The following is a 17,933-nucleotide window of genomic DNA, read 5'->3' on the forward strand; positions in this document are numbered from 1 at the left end:
CCCCCGGCCCCCGGCCTCCGGCACCCGGCACCCGGCCTCCAACCCCCGGCCTCCGGCACCCGGCCTCCGGCCTCCAACCCCCGGCCTCCGGCACCCGGCCTCCAACCCCCGGCCTCCGGCCTCCAACCCCCGGCCTCCGGCCTCCAACCCCCGGCCTCCGGCACCCGGCCTCCAACCCCCGGCCCCCGGCCTCCGGCCCCGCCATGGGCTCCGTGCTGCCCGGCTCCTCGCTGGCTCTGAAGCCCGCCTTCAAGCCGCAGCAGCCGCTTTCCCTCGCGGACATCATCACCTCGGACATCCTGCACAGCTTCCTGTACGGCCGCTGGAGACACGTGCTGGGCGAGCAGCCGCCGCACCACCCGCATCAGCACCACCTGCAGCAGGAGGAACGCACCGCCCCGAGCGCGAGCCCCAAGACCGCCTTCACCGCCGAGGTGCTCGCGCAATCCTTCTCCGGAGGTCAGTGACTAACCGCTGGACAGATGTTAGATGCTTTTCATATCTCCAGAGATGAATAATAAGATGCAATAAACCTGGAATTTAGCTTTAATGTGTATCTATTAATTAGTGATTAAAATAGATAAAAACTAAGTAACGAAAAAAATCTGTTTCTAATTAAATCTGTAAAAATAAATATTTTTACTATTTAAAAGCTTTATTTCCAACATTATAGTTATTAATTATTCCCAGATGAACGGGTCGGAACCACTTGATAAAATAACTTTGAGCTGAAAATCCCAAACATTGAGATTTATTTCTGCGCGCGCGGCCCTTTTCTCTCCTTCACATCTGATTTATTTTTAATAAAAAATGCTAATAAATGAGAATTCGTTTGAGTTTTCAGTGAAATTCGTTTGGAATAATTAAATGGAAGCTGCCGGAGCTTTAATGGTGTTTCTTGGTGTTGGTGTTTGAGTTCTGCAGAATTATTTCTGCTTCTCCGGGCTTCAGAGCCGCTGCTCCTGAGCTTCCGGATCATCTCTTTTCTCCTTTTTGTCACAGCCTGTTTCACGGCCCTCTCTGAGCGTGAAACACGCGGCGACACATTGAGCTTTTTCCTTTTCTTTTTCCTCCAGTTTTTCTGACTTTCTCTGTGTTCCGCGCTGCTTAATGAACGCGGACTTCTCCTTTCCTGCGGCTCGCTGTGAGGACACCATTCAAGGGGGAAACACAGCGTTTAACCCGCTTTCTCTGAGTTTCTCGCCGCTTTCGCTCCTTCTGGGAACCTCATAACTGTGCGAAATGAACCGAGTTTAAAATGTGTGGCAGAAGCGGACAGTTTGCTGTGATAATGTGGTAAATATTGATGATATTTATAGGTAATAATGCTGAATATGTGTGTGTTCAGAGGTGCAGAAGCTGTCCAGTCTGGTTTTACCCAGTGAGGTGATCATCGCTCAGAGTTCAGTTCCAGGTAAAAACTACAAATTCTGTATTTTAATGTAAAATCTGTATTTTTTACACGTTTTTATGAACATTTCTTTTTTAAGTAGAATTAATTTTCCTGAATTGTCTGAGATGTTGGCTGCACGGTGCTGAGCTCACAGCGGAGGTCCAAATTAAACTCCCGGCCGGTTCTGTCTGTGTGAGTCAGCATGTTCTCCCCGTGTGTGTGTGGCTTCTCTCCGGGTTCTCTCCGGGTTCTCTCCGGGTTCTCTCCGGGTTCTCTCCGGGTTCTCTCTGGGTTCTCTCTGGGTTCTCTCTGGGTTCTCTCTGGGTTCTCTCCGGGTTCCTCCCACCGTCCAAAAACATGCTGTCAGGTTACCTGGTTGTTTGTCTCTGGGATGAACTGATGACATGTTCAGGCTGTACGGCACCTCTGGGATAAGATCCAGACCCGCCACGACCAAACGGATTAAGCGGGGATGGATGGATGGATGGATGGATGATGGAGGGATGGATGGATGGATGGATGGATGATGGATGGATGATGGATGGATGGATGGATGGATGATGGATGGATGGATGGATGGATGGATGGATGATGGATGGATGGATGGATGGATGATGGATGGATGGATGATGGATGATGGATGGATGGATGGATGATGGATGGATGATGGATGGATGGATGGATGGATGATGGATGGATGATGGATGGATGGATGGATGGATGGATGGATGATGGATGGATGGATGGATGATGGATGGATGATGGATGGATGATGGATGGATGGATGATGGATGGATGATGGATGATGGATGGATGATGGATGGATGGATGATGGATGGATGATGGATGGATGGATGGATGGATGATGGATGGATGGATGGATGGATGGATGGATGGATGATGGATGGATGATGGATGGATGGATGGATGGATGGATGATGGATGGATGATGGATGGATGGATGGATGATGGATGGATGGATGATGGATGATGGATGGATGATGGATGGATGATGGATGGATGGATGATGGATGGATGGATGGATGGATGGATGGATGGATGATGGATGGATGATGGATGGATGGATGGATGATGGATGGATGGATGGATGGATGGATGGATGGATGGATGGATGATGGATGGATGGATGGATGGATGATGGATGGATGGATGGATGGATGATGGATGGATGATGGATAGATGGAGGGATGATGGATGGATGATGGATGGATGGATGGATGGATGGATGATGGATGGATGGATGGATGGATGGATGGATGGATGGATGGATGGATGGTGGATGGATGGATGGATGGATGATGGATGGATGGATGGATGGATGATGGATGGATGGATGGATGGATGATGGATGGATAGATGGATGGATGATGGATGGATGGAGGGATGATGGATGGATGGATGGATGATGGATGGATGATGGATGGATGGATGGAGGGATGATGGATGGATGATGGATGGATGGATGGATGGATGGATGGATGATAGATGGATGATGGATGATGGATGATGGATGGATGGATGGATGATGGATAGATGGATGGATGATGGATGGATGGAGGGATGATGGATGGATAGATGGATGGATGATGGATGGAGGGATGATGGATGGATGATGGATGGATGGATGGATGGATGATGGATGGATGGATGGATGGATGGATGGATGGATGGATGATAGATGGATGGATGATGGATGGATGGATGGATGGATGGATGATAGATGGATGGATGGATGATGGATGGATGATGGATGGATGGATGGATGGATGATGGATGGATGGATGGATGGATGGATGGATGGATGGATGGATGGATGATGGATGGATGATGGATGATGGATGGATGGATGATAGATGGATGGATGGATGATGGATGGATGGATGATGGATGATGGATGGATGGATGGATGGATGGATGATAGATGGATGGATGGATGGATGGATGGATGATGGATGGATGGATGGATGGATGGATGGATGGATGATGGATGGATGGATGATGGATGGATGGATGGATGGATGATGGATGATGGATGGATGATGGATGGATGAATGATGGATGGATGGATGATGGATGGAGGGATGGATGGAGGGATGATAGATGGATGGATGGATGATGGATGGATGATGGATGGATGGATGGATGGATGGATGGATGGATGGATGATGGATGGATGGATGGATGGATGGATGGATGATGGATGGATGGATGGATGGATGATGGATGGATGGATGGATGATGGATGGATGATGGATGATAGATAGATGGATGGATGGATGGATGATGGATGGATGGATGGATGGATGATGGATGGATGGATGGATGGATGGATGGATGGATGGATGATGGATGGATGATGGATGGATGGATGGATGGATGATGGATGATGGATGGATGATGGATGGATGATGGATGATGGATGATGGATGGATGGATGGATGATGGATGGATGGATGGATGGATGGATGGATGGATGATGGATGGATGATGGATGGATGATGGATGGATGGATGATGGATGGATGGATGGATGGATGGATGATGGATGGATGGATGGATGGATGGATGGATGGATGGATGATGGATGGATGGATGGATGATGGATGGATGATGGATGGATGATGGATGGATGGATGATGGATGGATGATGGATGATGGATGGATGATGGATGGATGGATGATGGATGGATGATGGATGGATGGATGGATGGATGATGGATGGATGGATGGATGGATGGATGGATGATGGATGGATGATGGATGGATGGATGGATGGATGGATGATGGATGGATGATGGATGGATGGATGGATGGATGGATGATGGATGGATGGATGATGGATGATGGATGGATGATGGATGGATGATGGATGGATGGATGATGGATGGATGGATGGATGGATGGATGGATGATGGATGGATGATGGATGGATGGATGGATGATGGATGGATGGATGGATGGATGGATGATGGATGGATGGATGGATGGATGATGGATGGATGGATGGATGGATGATGGATGGATGATGGATAGATGGAGGGATGATGGATGGATGATGGATGGATGGATGGATGGATGGATGATGGATGGATGGATGGATGGATGGATGGATGGATGGATGGTGGATGGATGGATGGATGGATGATGGATGGATGGATGGATGGATGATGGATGGATGATGGATGGATGGATGGATGGATGATGGATGGATAGATGGATGGATGATGGATGGATGGAGGGATGATGGATGGATAGATGGATGGATGATGGATGGATGGATGGAGGGATGATGGATGGATGATGGATGGATGGATGGATGGATGGATGGATGATAGATGGATGGATGGATGATGGATGATGGATGATGGATGGATGGATGGATGATGGATAGATGGATGGATGATGGATGGATGGAGGGATGATGGATGGATAGATGGATGGATGATGGATGGAGGGATGATGGATGGATGATGGATGGATGGATGGATGGATGATGGATGGATGGATGGATGGATGGATGGATGGATGATAGATAGATGGATGGATGATGGATGGATGGATGGATGGATGGATGATAGATGGATGGATGGATGATGGATGGATGATGGATGGATGGATGGATGGATGATGGATGGATGGATGGATGGATGGATGGATGGATGATGGATGGATGGATGGATGGATGATGGATGGATGGATGGATGGATGGATGGATGATGGATGGATGATGGATGGATGGATGATAGATGGATGGATGGATGATGGATGGATGGATGATGGATGATGGATGGATGGATGGATGGATGGATAGATGGATGGATGATGGATGGATAGATGGATGGATGATGGATGGATGATGGATGGATGGATGGATGGATGGATGATGGATGGATGGATGGATGATAGATGGATGGATGGATGGATGGATGGATGATGGATGGATGGATGGATGGATGGATGGATGGATGATGGATGGATGGATGATGGATGGATGATGGATGGATGGATGATGGATGGATGGATGGATGATGGATGATGGATGGATGATGGATGGATGAATGATGGATGGATGGATGATGGATGGAGGGATGGATGGAGGGATGATAGATGGATGGATGGATGATGGATGGATGATGGATGGATGGATGGATGGATGATGGATGGATGGATGGATGGATGGATGATGGATGGATGGATGGATGGATGGATGGATGATGGATGGATGGATGGATGGATGGATGATGGATGGATGGATGGATGATGGATGGATGATGGATGATAGATAGATGGATGGATGATGGATGGATGGATGGATGGATGGATGGATGATGGATGGATGGATGGATGGATGGATGATGGATGGATGATGGATGGATGGATGGATGGATGATGGATGATGGATGGATGATGGATGGATGATGGATGATGGATGATGGATGGATGGATGGATGATGGATGGATGATGGATGGATGGATGGATGGATGGATGGATGATGGATGGATGGATGGATGGATGATAGATGGATGGATGGATGGATGGATGGATGATGGATGGATGGATGGATGGATGGATGGATGGATGGATGATGGATGGATGGATGATGGATGATGGATGGATGGATGGATGGATGATGGATGGATGGATGGATGGATGATAGATGGATGGATGGATGGATGGATGGATGATGGATGGATGATGGAGGGATGGATGGATGATGGATGGATGATGGATGGATGATGGAGGGATGGATGTCTCAGATGCTTCCTTCGGTGTTTCAAACATCTGTATAATTGTATAATCCATCATCCCACCTGAGTCCCACCTGAGTCCCACCTGAGTCCCACCTGGGTGACTCGTCTCTTCTCTGTTTCTGACCACAGGAGAGGGTCTGGGTATCTTCTCTAAAACGTGGATCAAAGCCGGGACGGAGATGGGACCGTTCACCGGACGCCTCGTCTCACCTGAGCACATCGACCTGTACAAGAACAACAACCTGATGTGGGAGGTGAAGCAGTGACGTTTCATTTTGGAGTGTTTTTGTGCAGACAACCAATAAAATAATGAGCCACATTTCAAACAGGAGGTCTGCTGTTATTGGTCAGCTGCAGTGATCAGGCTCCGCCCACAATCCCACAAAAACTTTCATCTTTACCACCACTGCCCGGTTGGCTAGCTACCTGAATGAATACCTTCATGGGTTACTAGCAAACCACTTTAACAAATAATGGCCGCGTTTCCCAGATTCTTAGGAGCGGTCTGAGTTAGCGCTCCTAAGAAGCTCTTTAAAGTTGCTTTTTTAAGCTTCTAGCGCTAAGAGCTTCTTAGCGAATCTGGGAAACGCAGCCAGTGTTGCTTCCAGTTTGTTTGAGAGCTTTTCTGCTGACTGGCTAACAACTAGCTCACTGATATTTAGCTTTCTTAGTGGCTTATTGATCGACAACCTAGCTGATATTTAGCGTGGTAACTCTTCTGTACTGCCTTGCTGATACCTTTCTCGTAACTAGCTGATTTAGTTTAACTTGTTCTGGCTACTGTCGATAAACTCAGTGAGCTCCTGATAGTCTGCTGCTCATTTTCAGTAGACAAGCTAATTTCCCATCTCAATGGCTAAATTGTTTATTGCTAAGCAGCTAACTTAACAACTGACTTCATGGGTTAATGATTATTAGCAAACTTCCTCAACAAAGTTGCTTTCTATTACTTAGCGAAGATTGTTCCTGACTAACCATTAGCCTCCTAACTAACCATTAGCCTCCTAACTAACCATTAGCCTCCTAACTAACCATTAGCCTCCTAACTAAACATTAGCCTCCCAACTAACCATTAGTCTCCTAACTAACCATTAGCCTCCTAACTAACCATTAGCCTCCCAACTAACCATTAGCCTCCCAACTAACCATTAGTCTCCTAACTAACCATTAGCCTCCTAACTAACCATTAGCCTCCTAACTAACCATTAGCCTCCTAACTAACCATTAGCCTCCTAACTAAACATTAGCCTCCCAACTAACCATTAGTCTCCTAACTAACCATTAGCCTCCTAACTAACCATTAGCCTCCCAACTAACCATTAGCCTCCCAACTAACCATTAGTCTCCTAACTAACCATTAGCCTCCTAACTAACCATTAGCCTCCTAACTAACCATTAGCCTCCCAACTAACCATTAGCCTCCCAACTAACCATTAGCCTCCTAACTAACTAGCTACTGGCACAGACAGGTTTTCTGGCTGATATTTAACGTGATATTTAGCTAACGCCCACATTTCCTTGCTCACTTGCAGTATCGGTAATGACGGCGTTAGAGTACAACGTTACTAACGGCATTATTTTTTTCAGTAACGTGTAATTTAATTAATTACTGTCTCACTGCAGCTCTGAAGCCAAACACAACAACCATTATTCCCAGGTCTACGATAATTATCGTATTTGTACGATAATTTTGCCCTGTTTACGATGTTCGATGAATAATCGCCAAACATACGATAATTTGACCATTCTGTGAATGTTTGGCTGTAATCAGCCGGTCGAAGGCGTTTCATGTGAGTTTCAGGCCAGTCGTGCTTTTCTTTATGAGCTACAGTTCGTTTTCCTCAGAGGTTCCTCACAGCAGGAGGCCTCCAGGCTCATTAGCTCCACTCGATAAATAGCGTTACTTTGCTGAGTAACGAATAATAACGGATGACCAACACTGGTCTGCATTAACGCCCTGATTCTCCAGCTCTGATGGTTCTGATTCCCTCCTGCTGAGCTGTGCTGCCATAAAGCAGCTGATGGACTGAACTTTATCTGAGTCATAAATTCCTCTGAAGGAGCTTTATTTTCAGTGAATAAACTAAATAATTGTTCCTTTTCTTCCTGTCAGGTGTTCAACGAGGACGGGACCGTCCGCTATTTCATCGATGCGAGTCAGGAGGACCAGAGGAGCTGGATGACGTACATCAAGTGTGCTCGAAATGAGCAGGAGCAGAACCTGGAGGTGGTTCAGATCGGCAGCAGCATCTTCTACAAGGCCGTGGAGGTCAGTGAATGCATCACGCCGACCCCAGCGTGGCAGGAAGCTGCCGCAGCTTTCAGTCCTCAGATGTGCGGCTGCTGGGGACTGAAAGCTGCGAGCTCAGCTCAGAGGTTTTATGGTGCAGGACCAGCATCTTAATTAACTTATTAACAGAAGGAATTCAACTGAAACGCTTCATTCTTCCTCTGAACGTGATAAATATGGATCAGAGGAAACCTTCAGGTGTTCAACACAAAACGATCTCACATTTAAAGAGAGATTCCTGTTCATCAATCAGACTGATAACAACCGATCAGCTCATCGATCAGATCGATCAGATCTATAGATGATAGATCTGATAGATCAGCTGATCGATCAGCTGTAGATCAGAACATGTTCCATCTGTTCCTGCTTTAAATAATAACTTTAGCTCCAGTCATAAATGAGATTAATCACACCACTTTTAATAAGAATACTTTTGATTATTATTATTCTGTTTTTGTGAGTTTATTATTATATTATTATTATATTTTATCAGCACAAAGATAGATGATTTTTATTTAAATAAACATCATAAGAAGTGTTTTCTAAAATGCTTTTGGGTCAAATTTGGAGGAAAATCATATTTTATTTTTGCTTTACGTTTGAATTAATTCTTTTTGCTGCTGAACTCGACGTGAATCCATTAAAGTAATTTCGCTGATTATTAATATATCTATAAAATATATAGAATACTCACTATTCAGGAAGAGAACTGAGTTTGTAGGAGTGGAATCAGATTAATTTTACAGAAATATAATGTTGTAATAATCATATAACTATGATGATATTTCATCTGTTCTCCAGGCCTGTGGCGCCCCCTGCTGGCAGGAACATGAAGGTTTCAGTTCTGAAACACACAAAAAATAAATGAGTAATTATTATAGAAACATGATGAAGCAGCAGGAAAGAATCTATTATAAAAATATTTAAACATCTCTGATAAAAACATCCTGAATTAAACAATATTAAGAAAGAATAAGTGGCAGAAATCAGCATTAATCTGAAGAAATACACAGATGTTAATGTTTTTAGAGGGAAAATGACAAAGTGCTTCTTTTTCTTTTAAATAATCAGTAAAAAAATTGAATTCAAGCACATCTTAATACATTTAATTTAATTTAATTTAAACATTTAATTTAAACATTTAATTGAATTTAAATATTTGATTTAATTAAATTGAATTGAATTGGATTGAATTTAATTAATTAAAATTTTTAATTTGGTTAATTTAAATATTTAATTGAACTGAACTGAATTGAATTAATTTAAATACTTAATTTATTTAATTTAAATGTTTAATTAATTAAACTATTTATTTGAACTGAATTTAATTGTATTAATTTGAATATTCAGCTTAATTTAAATATTTAATTTAACTGAACTGAATTGAATTGGATTGAATTTAATTTGGTTAATTTAAATATTTAATTAATTTAAATATTTAATTGAACTGAATTTAACTGAATTGAATTTAATTGAATTTACCTTTAAGGTTTGCTTACTTTAAAGCTAAACTTGGACCTGATCTGTGCTTTTGGTGATGAATGAAAACCTCTTGGTTTCCAGACCATCCCTCCGGACCAGGAGCTGCTGGTCTGGTACGGAAACTCCCACAACACCTTCCTGGGAATTCCTGGAATTCCAGGAGGAGACGACGAGCAAATCAAGAAGACCAAAAGCGGTAATATTATATATAATATTCATCCATAAACATAAATCATTTAGTTTCACTGATAACTTATTAATATTAACTAACCAATCAAACACTGCTCACGTGTGACGTCACGTGATGAAACTGTTAATTATCAGCCATCAGCTGCTGTTGTTGAATATCATGAATATTTCTGCTGGGAACATGCTGATGTGTCGCTATGGCAACGCACCGTGACGTCACAGCTGATGTTAAAACAACTAAATGATTGTTCAGTTCATGCAATAAATCATAAACTGAAAATATTGATTAAGCATAAAGAAAGTTTAACTTTTTCTCTGGTTTTTTATGTATTTTCTGATCAAAACGAACATTTTTAATTCGGTTTAAATCTGAATGACGGATTCCGCTTCTTCACAGATGAGTTTCACACCTGCGAAGGCTCGTCCTCCTCCTCCTCCTCCTCCTCTTCCTCCTCCTCCTCCTCCTCCTCCAGCCTGGGCCGCATGCGGTGCGTCATCTGCCACCGCGGCTTCAACTCGCGCAGCAACCTGCGCTCCCACATGCGCATCCACACGCTGGACAAGCCGTTCGTGTGCCGCTTCTGCAACCGCCGCTTCAGCCAGTCCTCCACGCTGCGCAACCACGTGCGGCTGCACACCGGCGAGCGCCCCTACAAGTGCCACGTGTGCCAGTCCGCGTACTCACAGCTGGCCGGGCTGCGCGCGCACCAGAAGAGCGCCAGGCACCGGCCGACCGCGGAGGCTGTGGCGCAGGCGGGGGGCGTGGTGGTGCACTCACCCCCCCCATCTCACCCGCCGCAGCTGACCGTGCCTCACCCGGCCTCCCTGGTTCATCATATACCCACAATGGTGCTGTGAGCTCACACGCACGCGCCCCCGCACGCACACACACACACAACAGGGAGGCGGCCAATCACTGAGCAGCCTGTCAGAGCGCACCTGGGGCAGCTTACCTGCTCAGGTGAGCCTTGGGCTCCTGAATCACGTGACCTCTTAAAGCTGAAACAGTTAAAACGATTAAAAGGTTAATTTCACCTAAATAACATCCAGTTTAATGAGGATTTAAATCGTTCTTTAAAAGCAGAAATTTAAATATTTGCTGATTTTGGTGGAAATTTTAAATGAACTCAAGCAGCAGCCCGGTTGCTTTCTAACTCTGGCCTGCAGGTGGCCCCGCAGATACACTGCTGTCAGTCCTGCTCCAGGGTCTCCTCTGCAGGACCAGGAGGCCAGGAGGCTCCTTCAGAGGAACCAACTGAAACCAGGAGGCTCCTTCAGAGGAACCATCTGAAACCAGGAGGCTCCTTCGGAGGAACCATCTGAAACCAGGAGGCTCCTTCAGAGGAACCCACTGAAACCAGGAGGCTCCTTCGGAGGAACCCACTGAAACCAGGAGGCTCCTTCGGAGGAACCATCTGAAACCAGGAGGCTCCTTCGGAGGAACCATCTGAAACCAGGAGGCTCCTTCAGAGGAACCCACTGAAACCAGGAGGCTCCTTCGGAGGAACCCACTGAAACCGGGAGGCTCCTTCGGAGGAACCCACTGAAACCAGGAGGCTCCTTCGGAGGAACCATCTGAAACCAGGAGGCTCCTTCGGAGGAACCATCTGAAACCAGGAGGCTCCTTCGGAGGAACCATCTGAAACCAGGAGGCTCCTTCGGAGGAACCCACTGAAACCAGGAGGCTCCTTCGGAGGAACCATCTGAAACCAGGAGGCTCCTTCGGAGGAACCCACTGAAACCAGGAGGCTCCTTCGGAGGAACCCACTGAAACCAGGAGGCTCCTTCAGAGGAACCCACTGAAACCAGGAGGCTCCTTCAGAGGAACCATCTGAAACCAGGAGGCTCCTTCGGAGGAACCCACTGAAACCAGGAGGCTCCTTCGGAGGAACCATCTGAAACCAGGAGGCTCCTTCGGAGGAGCCCACTGAAACCAGGAGGCTCCTTCGGAGGAACCATCTGAAACCAGGAGGCTCCTTCGGAGGAACCCATTGAAACCAGGAGGCTCCTTCAGAGGAACCCACTGAAACCAGGAGGCTCCTTCGGAGGAACCCATTGAAACCAGGAGGCTCCTTCAGAGGAACCCATTGAAACCAGGAGGCTCCTTCAGAGGAACCATCTGAAACCAGGAGGCTCCTTCGGAGGAACCCATTGAAACCAGGAGGCTCCTTCAGAGGAACCCATTGAAACCAGGAGGCTCCTTCAGAGGAACCCACTGAAACCAGGAGGCTCCTTCAGAGGAACCATCTGAAACCAGGAGGCTCCTTCGGAGGAACCCACTGAAACCAGGAGGCTCCTTCGGAGGAACCATCTGAAACCAGGAGGCTCCTTCGGAGGAACCCACTGAAACCAGGAGGCTCCTTCAGAGGAACCATCTGAAACCAGGAGGCTCCTTCGGAGGAACCCACTGAAACCAGGAGGCTCCTTCGGAGGAACCATCTGAAACCAGGAGGCTCCTTCGGAGGAACCCACTGAAACCAGGAGGCTCCTTCGGAGGAACCAACTGAAACCAGGAGGCTCCTTTGGAGGAACCATCTGAAACCAGGAGGCTCCTTCGGAGGAACCAACTGAAACCAGGAGGCTCCTTTGGAGGGACCCACTGATGGGTCTCTCGACATAATGTAGTGGCAGTGAATCCAGTTTTGGTGCAGCTGAGGCCTCCTGTCCTGGACCAGGAGCTCAGACCCTGGATCCTGGAGCTGATGCTGCAAATGAAACTGGAACTTCTCTACCTGGACGTTAGCTTCAGTGCTACAGCACAGCGTGGCTCTGTTTACTGTGCAGAGTTACAGCTGTTGACACATGTTGGACACCACCGGATTGCAGCAGGTTTAAACAAACAGCGACAGAATAATAAAACTAGGAAACTGTTTTTGGTTGAACTTCCACAACCATAAACTGCAGATATCAGTAAACTCCTGATCAGCCTCATTTATTTACTTATTTAAATAAAAACAGGAAGCAGCTGCAGAGATTCACTGAAACATGTGCAAACATGAACATAAACCCAGAATCTGAGGCAGAAACAGAGTTTTTTATCAGTTCTCAGCAGCTTTAAAGTGAATCTCTGGTCTGAGCTCCTTTATTCTCCAACACAGCCTGAACCCTCTGAGACAAGCTTTCTGTCATTTCTTTAAGGAGTCTTCAGGAATAGTTCTCCAGGCTTCTTGAAGGACATCCCAAAGCTCTTCTTTGGATGTGGGCTGCCTTTTGTTCCGTTCTCTGTCAGAAGATGAGTGAAAAAGCAGAAAATGTCCAAAGAAAAACTATGAAAGAGTTTCAGAAAGCTGCAGAACTGTTGATCAGGACACTTTAAAGGTTCCAGGAAGAAATTACCAACAGTTTGTAGGGGAGGAGGTGATGTTTGAGATGTTTGAGATATTGAGCTCAGACATTCTCAAGAATAAGAAAAAGTACGGCTGTGAATGTTGGGGCTAGTGCTAGCTAGCTGTCCAGCTTTAGCGAGCTCTGACGGCGCCACAGCTGCTGGCTCCAGGCCCTAATGCATGATGGTCCGTTTAAGCTAATGTACTCTGCTTTTGGTTCTTCTACTTACGTGTGATGAGTCTGCAGCGCAAGTTAGCATTTGAATTTCAAACTCTACAAAATGGCTGCCTCACTGAACAGTGGACCGTTGGTGAACAATTTCAGCACATCTCAGCTAAATAAAACGCTTTGGTAACACATGAGCAAAATAAAAAGCACCAAGATCTCATATAATCAATCAATCAATCAAGGTCTCATTTGGGTTTGATAGGAGAATCGTGTTTTTTGCATGCTAACATGTGACTGCATGCTAACATGTGACTGCATGCTAACATGTGACTGCATGCTAACATGTTAGCTAAAAACAACTTTAGTTTTACTGAGGAAACATTAAATCTATGAAAAACTGGTTCCTTTGAAGAAGTTTGCTTCGGAGCCTGAAGCTGAAATAGTTTTATTAATATCTCTATTGTTGATGTATGGTTTATGTCTGTGGTTCTTGCTCTCTGGGTTGAGGTGGGTCCAGCCAGCTCATTATCTCTGGTAATTACTCTACTTTCCACAGGTTATGTGTTTAAAAATGTCCTCAAATGAATGAGAACTGATTCAGACTGTTGTTTATCTGCTTCTTCTCCAGGAATGTAAATAATCTCCAACCTGTTAAAGAACAGAACACTGAGAATATAATTCTACTGTCACTTTATCTCTGTATATGTATGAGACATGTATTGTTATATGAAGTATGCTATGTTATGACTTCTATAAAGGACACTGTATTTGAGCCTATATCGTCTGAATAAAGTAATCCTGTACTTCAGTCTTTGTGTGTTTTACGCAGCTTAACTTTCACACAGTATCTCTTAAAGTTAATTAATTGTAATAATACAACAACAGAAGAATCCTTAAAGGCGGACGCCTGCACATCATTTTCAACTGTTACCTAAAAACTTGGCATAAAGGCCCAGATGGTGTTGAGATTAAATCTGGATTTGGGTGAAATGAATTCAGCTCTGCTGAGATTAAGGTGGAATTACAGAGTTTGTCTACAGAATAATTAAATTAATTAATTAAGAAGATAATAAATACAGAGATGATATTGATGCTTTGCCACAACCTGGATGAACCCTGCTTCCAGGTCCCAGGTTACTTGGCCTGGGAGGAGAACTGCTGATCCAAACCGAGGATATCGCTGGGCTTTGGAAGGACTTTGGGGATGTTTTCAATCAGTCAGCAGGTCCTCCACAGAGGAGGCAGAGTCTGAGGAGTCTGAGGCAGAGAGAGTGTTCCAACTACAGGGGATGATACGACTCAGCCTCCCCGGGAAGGTTCACTCCACAGAGGAGTCTGATTGTTGGACCTCAGATTCAGCAGCAGCAGACTGGTTTTCTCCGACAGTGGACCAGATCTTAACCTCACAGAGTTACTGAGGGATCATGGGAGAAGGTTTACGACTGTATCCCCGAGGGATTCGTGCCTCGGTTCTCTCCAGGTACTCCAGCTTCTTCCCACCATCCAAAACCATGCATGTTAGGTTAAGTGGTGACTCTGAACTGTCCCTAGGAGTGAGTGTGCCGCACTGTTCAGTGGATTAAGTGGGTATAGAAACTGGATGAATGGATAGAAACACAGGTTAGTGTTGACTGTCAGTCATCCAGGTCTTGGTGATCCTCAGAGCTTCTACCAGCTGGTGGGGAGTGTTGGCCAAAAGGCAGCAGAGGCAGTCATGTTAAAGGAGGCCATTTGTTTTAAATGTGGTCTCGGGTACCACCTGACTCCCCTCCTTGGGTTTCACAACCAATTCCATTGAGGACATCGAGGATCTTTGCATATTCTGAACCATGATAACGGGCTTTCTGCTGATTGGATGAGGCATTGTCCTGGTGTCAGAGACAGCGGTCAAAGGCCCCAAGCGGCCCGACATGTTTGAAGCAGTGGGCGGAGCTGTTGGCGCTCAGATTGTGGTCATTAATTGGCCATTGGCAGAGTGGCCTCCATTAAAATGCGACTACTCGCCCTAACCCACCAATCACAGTCTAATCTGCATTCCTGCTCCTGGCACCGGCCTGTTTCCCTTTTCCCCTTCTGACTCATTGTAGACTCTGACTGTCAATCAAGGACTTCTCCATGGCAACCATCCTGTGAACTGAGCCACTGGTTGAGAGCCAGTCTCTGGTCTCACCCCCATCCCACTCCTTTGAGTTGTTTTTGCGTCTTTATGTGTGAAGCGAGCAAATGTTTGCTTATGTTTTGGGTTCTTTGTTGGATGATGAGCTGATGTTTGCTGTTCTGATGTTGCTGAGGTTTTTCTCAGCGCCACATTGTTCTCCTTAAGGAGCATAGTCTGGATGCTGTCTATCCGTCTATCTGGACACGATGCTTCACATCGATTGAATGCCGATTGGTTGAGAGTTAGCTTGAGCTGGGAGGGGCTAACAGACAGTTTCATAGCCAACAGGACAAAGCTGCAGGAGCAAAAGTCACAGAAAAGCTCAGACAGCTGCTGCTCTGTTCATTCTTCATTAATCAACTCAGTTTCACTCCATCCCAAAGCAGGTCTTTCTTCACTTTGACTTCTGTTTTCTCCACAGCAGATCAAAGCTAAAGGACCAACAACAGCAGCAACACAACTAAGAGCAGCTCAGACTGTCCCACATATTGATGAGACTGCCCCCAAGTGGCAGCTGATCGCTATGCAGATGGCGAGCTTTTAGAGATTTACTGTTGAACTGTGCTGCAGCCTCTCGGGGCCCAACTTCCCTCTTACACCACAAGCCTGGTTTGGACATGTCTGTGTTCTGTGTGTTTGAAAGGAACCAAACTGAGCTGAAGTGAACTTTGTGTCCGGTTACAGGAAAGCTCGGGGTCAGCGGTGTTGGGCAAGATCAGAAAACCCAGACTGTGCAAACTCACCTTTGGGATAAACACTCAGCCCTGAATAAACAAGTGGAGAAAGTCCTGCTGTGAGCTGATTTCCGATCATTTGCAGGTCTTTGCCAACAGTTACGTTGATGAATAACTAAAGAAGTGCGACTCTCTGTCAGTCAGTTTGTCAGTCAGCGTCTGCAGAGCTCGGCCTGCATCTTCTCCCAGGATGAAGCTGTGGATCCTCCTCCTGTGTTTCTGCTGGAGGACAGAAGCTGAGTCCAAATCGTGAGTCAACCTTTTCACGTCTGTGTTAGATTAGATCAGAAGTTATGTTCCTGATGTCTGTCTGAGGTGCTGCGACAGACTCTGAGAGGACGCCTGAAACAAAGCAGGGTTCAGTTTCTCCTCCTGAGTTTCAGGACCCTGGCTGTAAATGTGGGTCCAGAGCAGACTTTTACCCTCTAACAGACCCTGCTCAGGCAGCTCGGCTCCCACAGCAAATATCTGAAACAGTCTATTTGGTTTTTGGTCCTCGTGCTCCAACGATGAGCAAAAATCCACTCCTGTGATGGCAGCATTAATGCAGAAAGGTTTAAAATAAACCCTGAAACCCTTCAGCACTCGGTTTCCCAGCAGAACGTGCAGCAGATTGAGCAGTTTTACTCCTCTCTCAGGTATCTGGTAGCAGCACCTGTGTCGCTCCGACTGGACGCCGAGGAGACTGTGTTCGTGCAGCTGTTTGGTTACACAGTTGAGGCGAGGATCAACGTGTTTTTGAAGACTTCAATGGCTCCAGGTTACACGGTTTTGGCCAGGGCTGATGTGACACTAAACAACGAAAACAACCACCAGGCCACTGTGAAAGTCCGGGTGAGACACGGCTGCTGTCTGTAAGCGCCTTACCTGAGTGCCTCTGGCGTGCTCATGATGTCACCTCGTCTCTTGGTCTCTAGTTGTACCCAAACAGTGTGGAAAAGGATGTGAAGAAAGTGATTCTCCACGTGTTGTCGGATGAGATCAACCATCACATCTCTGTCCCCGTCGATCGCACCAACGGCTTCTTGTTCATCCAAACTGACAAACCGCTGTACACCCCGCATCAGAAAGGTGAGACATCCTGACTGGTCTAAAGCAGGCTTCACATTCACAGCCTTTGAATCGACTCGTTCTGATTGTGTATCCAGTCAAAGTGAGAGCGTTCTCCATGAACCACGAGCTGATGCCGGCCAAACGCAGCGTCTTCCTGACCTTCAAGGTGAGCACAAGGAATTCAAAGTGTCTCAAAGTGTTCTGTTTCAACACGACGTACGTTTTCCTCCGCAGGATCCCGACCAAACGACGGTGGACATTGTGGAGATGACTGACGCCGACAACGGAATCCCATCGATGCAAAACCCCTTCAAAATCCCCATCAAACCAAAGTAAGACAACCAAAAATCCTGCTTCATGGAGCTAA

General features: G+C 46.1%; 2 protein-coding genes across 2 annotated transcripts in view; both read left to right on the top strand.

Moving 5' to 3' along the window:
- Window positions 1-202: 202 nt before the first annotated feature.
- On the top strand, window positions 203-11,281 carry prdm12b (PR domain containing 12b). The gene is made up of 6 exons (XM_072387155.1): window positions 203-459; window positions 1,349-1,414; window positions 6,295-6,419; window positions 8,279-8,434; window positions 10,019-10,133; window positions 10,524-11,281. Exons 1-6 carry the CDS (start codon window positions 204-206, stop codon window positions 10,982-10,984), a joined length of 1,179 nt encoding a protein of 392 aa, XP_072243256.1. The 5' UTR covers window position 203; the 3' UTR covers window positions 10,985-11,281.
- Window positions 11,282-16,655: 5,374 nt separating this feature from the next.
- Window positions 16,656-17,933, top strand: part of c5 (complement component 5) — a 35,119-nt gene continuing 33,841 nt past the window's right edge. Inside the window, exons 1-5 of the mRNA XM_072387154.1 lie at window positions 16,656-16,762; window positions 17,152-17,347; window positions 17,431-17,584; window positions 17,662-17,732; window positions 17,801-17,898. Of these exons, the coding sequence (XP_072243255.1) occupies window positions 16,704-16,762; window positions 17,152-17,347; window positions 17,431-17,584; window positions 17,662-17,732; window positions 17,801-17,898 (578 nt within the window). The 5' untranslated portion in view covers window positions 16,656-16,703. The remainder of the gene's footprint in view (window positions 16,763-17,151; window positions 17,348-17,430; window positions 17,585-17,661; window positions 17,733-17,800; window positions 17,899-17,933) is intronic.

This window comes from Leuresthes tenuis, unplaced genomic scaffold (genome assembly GCF_036924035.1).
Source record: "Leuresthes tenuis unplaced genomic scaffold, fLeuTen1.0.hap1 SCAF_6, whole genome shotgun sequence".
NCBI lineage: Eukaryota > Metazoa > Chordata > Actinopteri > Atheriniformes > Atherinopsidae > Leuresthes > Leuresthes tenuis.